The 10929-nt window shown below is 51.1% G+C and overlaps 2 protein-coding genes across 20 annotated transcripts in view; one reads left to right on the top strand and one right to left on the bottom strand.

Annotated features, from left to right (window-relative positions):
* The first annotated feature begins 541 nt into the window (after positions 1-541).
* On the top strand, positions 542-4121 carry Mfsd10 (major facilitator superfamily domain containing 10). Of its 2 annotated transcripts, XM_055624298.1 has the most exons (14): positions 577-631; positions 776-814; positions 979-1168; positions 1256-1352; positions 1617-1720; positions 1958-2116; positions 2197-2358; positions 2596-2704; positions 2789-2900; positions 3055-3163; positions 3257-3347; positions 3431-3478; positions 3553-3642; positions 3764-4121. In XM_055624298.1, exons 3-14 carry the CDS (start codon positions 995-997, stop codon positions 3877-3879), a joined length of 1371 nt encoding a protein of 456 aa, XP_055480273.1. In that variant the 5' UTR covers positions 577-631; positions 776-814; positions 979-994; the 3' UTR covers positions 3880-4121. The 2 variants fall into 2 exon arrangements, with proteins under 2 accessions (XP_055480274.1, XP_055480273.1); XM_055624299.1 differs by lacking the exon at positions 776-814 and having other exon boundaries at positions 542-631.
* Positions 4122-4965: 844 nt separating this feature from the next.
* The window catches only part of Add1 (adducin 1), a 64809-nt gene continuing 58845 nt past the window's right edge, over positions 4966-10929 (bottom strand). For 7 of the 18 annotated variants that reach the window (XM_055623750.1, XM_055623752.1, XM_055623751.1 and 4 more), the window contains 2 exons: positions 8792-8890; positions 4966-6834 (listed from right to left, as the gene is read on the bottom strand). In XM_055623750.1, the coding sequence (XP_055479725.1) occupies positions 6488-6834; positions 8792-8890 (446 nt within the window). In that variant the 3' untranslated portion in view covers positions 4966-6487. Of the gene's footprint in view, positions 6835-8134; positions 8173-8791; positions 8891-10929 lie in introns of those variants that run through there. The other 11 variants (XM_055623760.1, XM_055623762.1, XM_055623763.1 and 8 more) reach the window with 5 other exon arrangements.

Genomic DNA, 10929 nt, shown 5'->3' with positions numbered 1-10929 from the left:
CTTTTAAAGGGGAAACAATCCAGGTAGAAGTCATCACCCAAGAGTGCTTTCCGGTGTGGCTTCTGGGAAAGAACCAACAAGGAAGGACTGCATGTCTAGAAAAGGTTAACCGCATTGGTGGGACAGGACTGTTATCTAGCTGAAAGATTGGTTCTTTCGTTTTGGATTTTAGAGACAGTGTTTCACATGGCACTACTTGGTTGTTCTCAAACTTTGTAGTTGATTAAGGGTTACTTTGAATCCTGGTCTACTGCATTCAACAGAGTGCTGAGATTGGAGGTGGATCACCAGTTTAGTGAGCTAGGTGGAAGTAGGATGAGGAATTCAAGTGAGTTAACCGTGACAAGAGACCCTGACACAAACGAATGATACATAAGTGCCAAGGAGACTGAACCGGTCAGACAGTCTCTTAGATACACTTAGCACTCCAGAACTTCACCTTTTATTTGTAATGCATCTGGAGGACCAAGAGCCACCTCTACACTCGCCTGGGAAGCTCCAAGCCGGGTTCCTGCCACCGCCCAGCCTCCCGGAAGAGGAGGTGCCTGCTCTTAAGCCTCCGGGGCGTGGCCGCCATCCAAAGAGCTTCCCTGTCCGTCCACTCGCGGGTTCCCATCTGGAGCTGCGGCAGGTGTGCGTAGGTCCCTGGTGGGTGGGCGAGAAGCAAAGGTTTGGATATCACGTGGGAAAGCCAAAGTAGTGCACAGAACAGGTGCTCTGGGCGCCTGTGACCTACCCCCAACCCGGATTTCCCCATCTCCCCGCCTCAAAACAGGGCACCCCTGACCGCAGCGGCTCGAAGCATACGGCTGTCGTAAGTTGTTAAGGCGGGAGTCCAGCCTTGAAGGGTGTGCCAGGACCCCTTTGGAAGCACTTCCGTTATGTCTGACAAAAACCTGGAAATTTAGTTTCAAGTGGAAGATAAACGGGGGCTTGAGACCCAGCAGCGTCTTCACCACACCCTTCCTTCCGCGGCAGGGTTGAAGCTTCCACCATGGGATGGGCCGGGGATGCAGGGTGCACGCCTCGCCCGCCCATACGGCCTCGGCCCGCATCCGAGCGCCGCGTGGTCACTGTGATCTTCCTCGGCCTGCTACTCGACCTCCTGGCCTTCACATTGTTGCTGCCTCTGCTGCCAGGGCTGCTGGAGAGTCACGGCCGGAAACAAGTAAGCCCCTCCCCTAAGGCCGGAGCTCACCCCTTCCCCAGCCTAGCACCCACTCACCCAGCTGGAGTTGCTTTCCTTGTCACCCAGGACCCCCTCTATGGCTCCTGGCAGCGCGGGGTAGACTGGTTTGCCACAGCCATTGGGATGCCAGCCGAGAAGAGGTACAACAGTGTCCTGTTCGGAGGTATGTCGCTGCGCGCCAGGCTGCAGCCCATAGCCCTTTCTTGGAGAGCTAGTTCCCCCTGGGTTCTTGGTAACCCGCCCCTGCTCCCTGACTTCCTCCCGAGCCTTCTTAGACTGGCAGGTCTGTTTTGGTTTGGTGTGTGTGTGTGGCGGGGGTGTTTTGTTGTTTTGAGGCCACCTGAGCTTCAGTCAATGAGTACAAAGCAGTGTGGTCTACACTCTATGACTGCTAAAGCCACCAGTGATGGTGACCTCCATCTCTTAGGTCTCATCGGCTCAGCCTTTTCCCTCCTGCAGTTCTTCTCTGCACCGCTCACAGGAGCTGCCTCTGATTGCCTGGGGAGGCGCCCAGTGATGATGCTCTCCCTGGTAAGTCACTGGACCCAGCTGCCAAAAAGCAGAGAGGAGAGAGTGCAGCTGTGGGTTCCCTACCAAGTGAGCTCACCCCTTCTACTGAAGGGGCTATGGCCCCTGGTGTTACACCAAGCTGAACACGCCTAAGGAAGGCATAAAGGACACAGGTGGCTCAGGTCTGAGGGGTGTTATGTTGTTGAGTCTGGGCCCTTCGTGGCCTCAAGTGACCTCTTGGCCTCCACCCATCGGCAGACAGGTTTGGCCATCTCCTATGCAGTGTGGGCTACTTCTCGGAGCTTTGCAGCCTTCTTGGCTTCCAGAGTGATAGGAGGCATCAGCAAAGGCAACGTTAGCCTCTCCACAGCCATTGTTGCTGACCTGGGCTCACCTCCAACCCGCAGCCAAGGCATGGTGAGTGAACAGACCCAGGGAATAGGGATTGATATCAGAGTTTCAATCTCTGTGCCCAGGTCAGGTCATCTTTTCCCTAGGCAGTCATTGGGGTAGCCTTCTCCCTGGCCTTTACTTTGGGCCCCATGCTTGGCGCATTCCTGTCTGTGGAAACGGTGCCCTGGATCAGCCTACTCTTTGCGGTCTCCGACATGTTGTTCATCTTCTGCTTCTTGCCGGAGACACTGCCCCAGGAGAAGCGGGTAAGTCCAGGTCCCGGGGCGGGTGCTCCTTCTGTACTTTAAAGGGATTTTCTTTATTTGTGCCGTGTCGGGGCCTGCCCTCAAGCTGCTAGCACCACAGCACCTCCTGGGTTCCTGGATCTTTGCCCCCACAGCCTCACAGTTTGGGCTTCCTGCAGTGTGAGGTGCTCATCCTGGCCCGTAGGCTGCCAGGTCATGTGCTCCAGCCTCCTGGCCAGCCTTCACTTCCTCCCACAGGCTCCTTCTGTCACCCTGGGCTTCCACACTGCTGCCAACCTGCTCAGTCCCCTGGCCCTGCTTCGTTTTGCAGCTGTCACTCAAAGTCAGGATCCACCCGCAGAGGACAGTAAGGAGGCTACCTCTAACTGAGCTGTCTTTTGACTACCCAGCGTGAGCAAAAGATCAACATGTGCTCTGTGTTGACTTGCAGAACTCCGAAACTTACGTCGTTTGGGTCTTGTCTACTTCCTCTACCTCTTCCTGTTCTCAGGCCTGGAGTACACACTCAGCTTCCTTGCACACCAGCGCTTCCAGTTCAGCAGGTAGGTGCCCATCCTAGAGAGGCTCTGCTTCAAGGCTCGAAGACCCCAGGTCCAGGAAGCCTTTGTGGCACCCCTCCCAGCACCCTGCCGCCCTTGCCCATCCCCCAGGCAGTTGGTGGCCTAGGGGGCTGGGTGCTCACCTTCCACCTCCTAGCCTGCAGCAGGGCAAGATGTTTTTCTTCATCGGCCTCACCATGGCCACTATACAGGGCACCTACGCCCGACGGATCGGCCCTGGCAAGGAAGCTGCAGCTGTGAAGCGGGTAAGGGACTTACTTCCCCGACAGTTTGGTCAGGTGTCGCTCTCGACTCCCAGCTGGCTATGGAAGCAGTCCTGACATTTCTGTTTCCTCCAGGCAATGTTGCTGCTGGTACCAGCCTTCCTCCTCATTGGCTGGGGTCACTCACTGCTCATGTTGGGCTTGGGACTACTGCTCTACTCCTTCGGTGAGTGGGCCCTGCCAGGGCTGGCGTGGATGTCCCTATGCCTGTCCTTGGCTGACAAGTGCCTCCCAATACTCTCCCACCAGCTGCTGCTGTTGTGGTGCCTGGCCTATCCACCATGGTCTCCAGTTATGGTGAGAGCCCTCCCCCAAAGGCTACCCAGGGTAGGAGAGGCCCAACAGGCACATGACATGTCCTCTCTCCTCAGGGTCTCCAGGGCAAAAAGGCACAGTCATGGGCATACTGCGGAGCCTAGGCGCCCTAGGTAGGGCAGTGGGGCCCATGGTGGCCGCCTCAGGTAAGTGCTCGCCGTGTCCCTCCTGCGGCCATCTCCAGCTGCCTGCTCTTCCTGGCAGCTGAGGGGAACAGGGCAGGAACAGAACTATGAAAAGCCTGGCTGAGCACCTGTCTCTCCGCAGTGTACTGGCTGGCTGGGGCCCAGGTCTGCTTCACTGTGTGCTCCGGGCTCTTTCTGCTCCCTTTCTTTCTCCTGCGGAAGCTGAGGCATCCAGCACAGACTCTCAAGGAGGAGTAGCTGAGCTGCCACACCCCAACCCAGCTGCCAAGTGGGAACCTGGGCCAGGACCACTCCACTCCTAGCCCACTCCTTCCTCCAGGCCCAGGGAGGCTTGCTGGGCCCCTCCCCTCTCAGTATGGCATCCCAGCAGGAAGCCTGGGCAGCTACAACCTCTTCTTACTCCAAAGCATTTTAGGCTTTTGATTGTTTTTATCTGTCACCCTTCTGAATGACCAATAAAGCAGCTATTTTGTACCAAGTGCCTTTTTGTCTTAGTATTCTCGGACAATTTCATACTTAAATGCTCTGTGGTAAATATAACTAACTACCCCATTACCTCATTAATCATCTCCCACTCCTGAAGAACCACTTTCCAACAGCCCCTCTCCTGCTTTTTGTGGTGGCCCACTGGAATTTAATTAGTGTGGGTATGGTGTGGAGTTATTTACTGGGCCACATCACTGGAGAAAATAACTTCCCCTGCCCCCCACCACCCCTAGAAACCTTATCTTCTAATGGCTCTTACTTAGGGAAGAGTGAGGCCTACCAAGTTCCTCTCCCATCAGTAACAGAATGTTGCCAAGCTCAAATTTCATGATGTGCCCTTCTGCACCCTAAGAAGCTATTAGTGACATCTGATCAAGAATTAAAGGCTGGAGAGATAGCTTAGTAGTTAAGAGCACTGGCTGCTCTTCCAGAGGATCCAGGTTCAATTTTCAGAATCCACCTGGCAGCTCACAATATCTGTCACTCCAGTTCCAGGGAATCTGGCACCCGCCATGAATATATATGCAGGAAAAACATCAATGCACATAGAAATAAATAAACTTTAAAAAAGAAAGTCTCCTGGCTCTTATCACAGGACAAACTCTTAGGAAACCCTATTTTAAGGCCAGCAAGGTGGCCTACCAGATGAGGGCACCTGCCACTAAGCCTAATGACCTGAGTTTGATCCCCAGAACCCACATGGTAGAGAACACACTACTCAGGTTTCCCTTTGACCTCGATGCACACAACTAGAACACACACATATACCCACAGCTAAATAAACTAAGGAAACAAAGACATTAAAATACAAAGTTGCTTCCTAACCTTAGACAAGAAAACTGCTTAAAGACTTTTATTTGTGAGTAAAACCTGTTACAATGAGGAAAGGACACACAGGACCTGTCCTCCAAGTCTGTCCATATATGCAACGATATTTCATGTGTAATACAAAGAATTAGACTACAAAAGTGAGAAGAGTCATTGCATATGTGGGATAAAGGAAGGGGCAGGAAGAAGGACAAGGAAGAGTCCAGATGAATGAAATCAGGACTAGGGTGAGAACTTCATTCCACCTCAGTGACAAGGTGAGACAAGCAGCAGGCTGTGGGGTCCGCTTGGTGCCGGTTGGGAGGATCACAGGGCTCCGTCCACACCCTAACACCTGCTCTACAGAGGCCCAACCCCAGCAGAGGTGTCTAGGGCTCTAGCAGGCTTCCTCACTCCTAGTCAGGCTGGCAGTGATGGTTCCTGAAATAGGGACCCCCATTACAATTCTACCTGACACCCTGCATTTCCCACTAAGCAGTTTCAAGCCCTTTTCCAGGGATGAAAGTTAAGTAAAAATTCACAATAGGATGAATCAAGGAAGTCATGGGCTCCATGAATGATGCAAGACATTAGTTGGCACCTCCAAGGCCGGCTTCTACCATGAGTTACCCTTTATCAAAACCAGGGCATCTTCCAGACTGAGTTAAGATCCCTGCTCCGCTACAAAACCTCCCCACACAAATCAAGAGTGTTCTGCTGCAATCTGTCACAGGTTCTACAACAAAAACTAAAGCAAAAAGTGGCCTATTCAAATTCACAGTCAAAATGTAGGATAAATTGCAAACCTGCTGAAAGAAAGTTCTAGAAAGGACTCTTCCCCCTCCGGGTATCTGTTCCCTATGATGGGAATCCAAGACCCCAGTAAGATAAACTATGAGCGCCTGAATCTGGTTCTGGTTTTGGTCATGGGGTCACCAGTTAGACCATGCATAGCATTGTGCTGGGTGCACACAGCATCGCTCACTGCTAGGGCAGCAGGCTCAACCCATTTCTAAGGCAGCCGCAGTGCCCTGGGCCGCTGATGGGCATGAAAGTGTTCTCAGACTACAGCTGCATTCCCTGTGTATGGGGATAACTGACATCACTGAGCAGAGGATGCCAGCAGAAGCCGAGTCCAAATCAGCCACCTGAGACTCCACTGGGTGGAGGGAAACTGAGCAGACAATTCAATACTCACAACAGAAAGAAGAGTGAGAGGCAAGGCTCAGGAGGGGGACGCTGTAACCAGAGCTGGCAGAAGCCTCCGAGGCCTTCCAGCCAGGACCAGGATTCAGTGTCCCCCTCCTGCAGGGGGCCACAACTCACAGGTATAGGCTAAGCCCATCTCCCCACAGAACCCAAGGCCCAGGGTAGGCGGCTGAACACACACAAGGTTAGCACTGGTGCAGGGGCTGCGCACACATGGGAGGGCTCTAGTTACATGGAAGTCTTGGCTTTTTGCATTCCATTACAAAAGAGGACAGAATACAAGATGAAAGGGGAATCCTGGCAGAGCCAGTTCTGTAGACAGGACAGTATGCAGGGTGGGCCTTCAGGAGTCACTCTTCTTCTTGCTCTTCTTTAGGAAGGAAGGGGTGCGGAACTTCTTCTTCTTTTTGGACGGGGACTTGCCTGGAGACCCATCGCTGCCAGGGTCCATGGGAGACCCCTCCTCAGTGGCAGGGGAGGCTACCTCTTCAGCCCCTGGAGCTGAAGCTGAGGCTGGCTCAGGGTCAGCCTCAGCAAGGGGCTGAGTAGGATCTGGGGAACCATGGGCTTCCTCCGCCACCGCTGGGAAGCCAGGTGCTTCTGAAGGCTCATCAGGGGAGAGGTCAGGGAGAGTTGGCTTGAAGGTGGTGGCATCGCTATCATCCCTGGATGTCGGCTCCTGGGGAAGGTCTGGTGGTGATGGTGAGAGAGATGGGTTAAAATTTGGACAGAACAGCTGGAAATAAGAACACTGGGCAGACCTGCCACCTTCTGGTAGTTTCTAGGGATTCTTTGATCAGAAACTACTTTACCGCTCTACTACTCCACTTATCACTGGATGTAGCATGTTATAAAACGTAAGTCTCAATCTCAGAAGGACTCTAGTACCTTCTCATGAAGAACAGCCTGACCAAACTCTACTGACAAGAGCCAGATCACAACTGGCCACTTCTGCAAACAGACTACATCAGGACGTGTCACTCTACTAGACGATGAAGAGAGGTTTGCTGGTACGTTAGTGTCCAGAAATTAATTCTAAATTTGATTCTACAACATTGTGTCTCCCCCAAGGCAGCCCATAGAAAACCAGAGCCAACTATGAAATCACATATGCAATAAAATAAAAATGTGGTTAGCTGCATAGTTGAACTAGAAATCAAGCTGCCTTCACCATCTGAAGAGCTAAACACAAAGAACAAAAATGTAACAGAGTGAGGGCAAGCTTCCATCTGAGACACAACACATTTCTATGCTGACCAGGGGACACCAGTATTGTAGAGATTTAGTCTATAAAATCACAGCAATTGGCATATTAGGCAATACCAAACCATTTAGTACTTAAAAGAAGCCAAAGATCAGGACCAAGAGCAGCTGAGCTAAGCATGGGTTAGGAACAGCCTGGCCGCCGAAGGCTCCAGGCCTCAAACGTGAGTGCTTAAGCTTAGGAGGCTGGAGACGCCCCCAGAGGACACCCTGATGGCTATCCTCTGAGGCAATGTAATTGGCAGAGAGAGAACTGCAGACCCATAGGTGTCACACACCCCAACACCAGGGCTCTCTCTGCCAAGCTCACTGCAGAACAGCTATTACTCCAGCCCATATAGGAGCCAGTCCCAACTTAAGCATAGACCCAAACAAGCCTCCATAAACACCAGGCGGCAGAATCCACTCTGTTAGAACCCAGCCTGCATTTACTCCTGACCCTTTATGGCAAACACTCCCCAACAAGCAATCAAGAACTTCTCAAAGGTTAAACTAATAGTTTTTTTGTGGTCCAGAGTAACACTGGGCAGCATTAAGATAAGGGCCAGGAGCATCCTGGGAAGCTGACCCCATCTGTAAGCATTCTGGTGACCAAGGAGGCCACTGGGTGTATTAATGAGGTCTCCTGATTTTATTTGGATATACAGAGAACATAAGCAACAGAGAAGCAGGAAAGCAAGGCACAGCGCAAGCACCTGGTTAGAGCATGGACAGGCGCGGGTACTTACTAGGGTAACAGGTACTCTTTAGCACATCCGTCTCCTGCTGTAAGGCAGCCACAAGAAAGAAAGCACAAGTAGAGAATCTATGCATTCAGTCACAGCCATTGGGTTACATAAGAAGAAAGGCCAAGCCACTCTTAAAGACCACAGATTGGGGGTGAGGGGAGCCAGGAGACACAGACATACATGGGAGACTAAAGGACAAACGTGTCACGGGTCAGACCACACAACACATACATGCGGTGGTCTGAGAGGCAGAGGGGGCACACAGCACTCTCAGATGACTGATTAGTCCAGCAGGTCTAGGGTCCTGCAGCCCTCACACAACTGAAAGCACCGAGGTGTCATCAGACTCCGGTCAATGCTGGAAGTGTGCAGGCAAAGGGCAAACCTAACTCAACAGGATGGTGGGCGACATCCCTGATCTCTGCCCTCCCCCAGTCACAACAGCTCACACTATCTTGACTCAGGTTACCCCAGATGGAGCAGGTACAGGAGAACAGCTAAGGTTCCCAGACCTGTGTGGGAATGCACTGGTTTTCTGGTAATGCACGCTTCTTCGTCCATGTTAATGGAAGGACGGCCACATTCCATTGCCAGTGCACACGGGCCATGCAACCTTCCACAGCAGGGTAGCCACAGTGCCTCACTGCAGGACTCACCTTCTTCAAGCTTGACAGGAGAGCTGGGGGGAGTGCTGGGGACAGCGGACTGCTCTGGAGGACTCTTTTCTTTCTGTTCTCTCGTCTCGTCCAGATTTTCTATAGATGTAAACAAAGTGAGTATAAGGTGCAGAGGCGGAGAACTCAGGAGCTACCTCCTTCAGCAGCAGCAGAGTAGCCAGCTTTCCAGCCCTTTTCTGGCTGTAGAGACACCCAGGACACATCTCAGGAAGCCAGGTGGGGTCCCAGTGTAGAGTCTGCTTGTTTCCACACAACAGAGGTACTGACTGAACTTCAAAAAACTAACCATTTGTGGCCTTCAACCAGCAAATACTCTGTGCATCAGCCATTCAAGTGCTAGAACTGCAGGCCTAAGCCAGCACACCTGGTTAACTTCTACCTTATACAAAGACAACCTTCAGGGCACAAAGTTGGCTTAGCAGGCAAAAGCAACTGCCACACAGCCTGACAACCTGAATTAAATACTGGGAACACATATACCCCACAGGTTGTCCTCTGACCTCCATGCATCCACCATGGCATGTGTGTATACCTCCACACATACAGAGAGAGAGAATAATTTCAGTTATTCATATAGGATCTTCCATTGATGCCCTGTGACTAAGAGGTAAGCTTCTCCTCTATGAGTGAGAAGATCCTCTGGCTACAAAATAATACCTATTAACACAACCAATCAGGAAGTCACACTAACATTATTAGGGTTTTCTTTCTTTCTTGTTATGAGTTAGTTAGTTAGTTAGTTAGTTAGTTAGTTAGTTATTATATACAATGTTTTGTCTGCATGTACACCTGTACACCAGAAAAGGGCACCAGATCTCATTATAGATGGTTGTGGGCCACCATGTGGTTGCCAGGAATTGAACTCAGTACCTCTGGAAGGGTAGCCAGTGCTCTTAATCTCTGAGCCATCTTTCCACCCACCCCCTTTTTTGTTCATTTGTTTTTATTTGTTTGTTTTGTTTTTCAAGACAAGATTTCTCTGGCTGTCTCGGACTTGCTTTGTACTCCAGGCCTCAAACTCAGTGATCCACCTACCTCTGCCTTCCCAAGTTCTGGGATTAGAGGCATGTGCCACCGCACTGGGCTGGGTTTTACTTTCTTACATAAAATGTTTCCCACCAATAATCTATCATGTGTGCTCACACATATGAATGCAGACGCCTGTGGAGGTCAGAGGCTGGTCCACATGTCAGTCCTCACCTTCCCCAGTCTCTGAGACAGGGTCTCATCTTTATCGTGTGCTGCTGTGCACTCCAGGCAAACTGGCCCCTAGCTTCCACACAGCCTGTGTCTACTGGGATTACAGACTTGTGTACCTCTGTGTCCAGCCTTTACATGGACTCTGGGGAGCCAACTCAGGTTGACAGGTTTGTGCAGGAAGTGCTTGACCCCTGAGTCTTTCCTCCAGACCCCTATCAGTAATTTAAACTTTGTCAACTCCAAGGTTGTTTTTGTTTTACTTTTCTAAACTAGACTGATGAGGACCAAAGAAAAAAGTACAGGAAACCAGGGGCCCAGATATAGAAAACCCTAAGATCATTTCTCATTTAAGGAAAATATGTATCAATTATTATCATAATTTTTTAAATCACCATCTTTCATCTAAAAAAAAAAATCTATCAGTAGCCTGATATCACCAGGCCCCTTATTTTGGACACTAGTCACTCTCCTAAGCACATCAGGGTCTCTGACACAGATTCAACTCTCACAGGTAAGCTTCTTTCCTGGCCTTCCAGGACAAAGCTACCTCTGCCCTCCTGAAAAAAACATGCGGATAGCTCCTGGCCACAGCCAGAGCTTTACCCTCTTCTGGCAGGCTCCACCCTCTGCCAAAAGCTGCACCAATAACAAGCAAGGCTTCCAAGCAATGCTCCTATGGCACTCACCCTGCTGCCAGCTTCCACTGAGTTAACGAGTGCCTACATTTCACAGAACTCACATTTCCTCAGCAGCTACACAACGTAGTGCTTAGTCTAAGACAAGACCAAATGAAGTTAAGTAGGATCAAATGAAATTATCATTGTAAATGCCCAATGGCCCAGGAGGGGGGGTCTGCCCTTCACACTCAGAACTGTCTGCTGTGCATGGGAGGACAGCTAAGGAGCACACTCAGGATT

Source organism: Psammomys obesus, unplaced genomic scaffold, assembly GCF_907164565.1.
Source record: "Psammomys obesus unplaced genomic scaffold, mPsaObe1.curated_primary_1811, whole genome shotgun sequence".
NCBI lineage: Eukaryota > Metazoa > Chordata > Mammalia > Rodentia > Muridae > Psammomys > Psammomys obesus.
The sequence above is the reverse complement of the archived record's forward strand: the minus strand, read 5'-3'. Positions and strand labels throughout refer to the sequence as shown.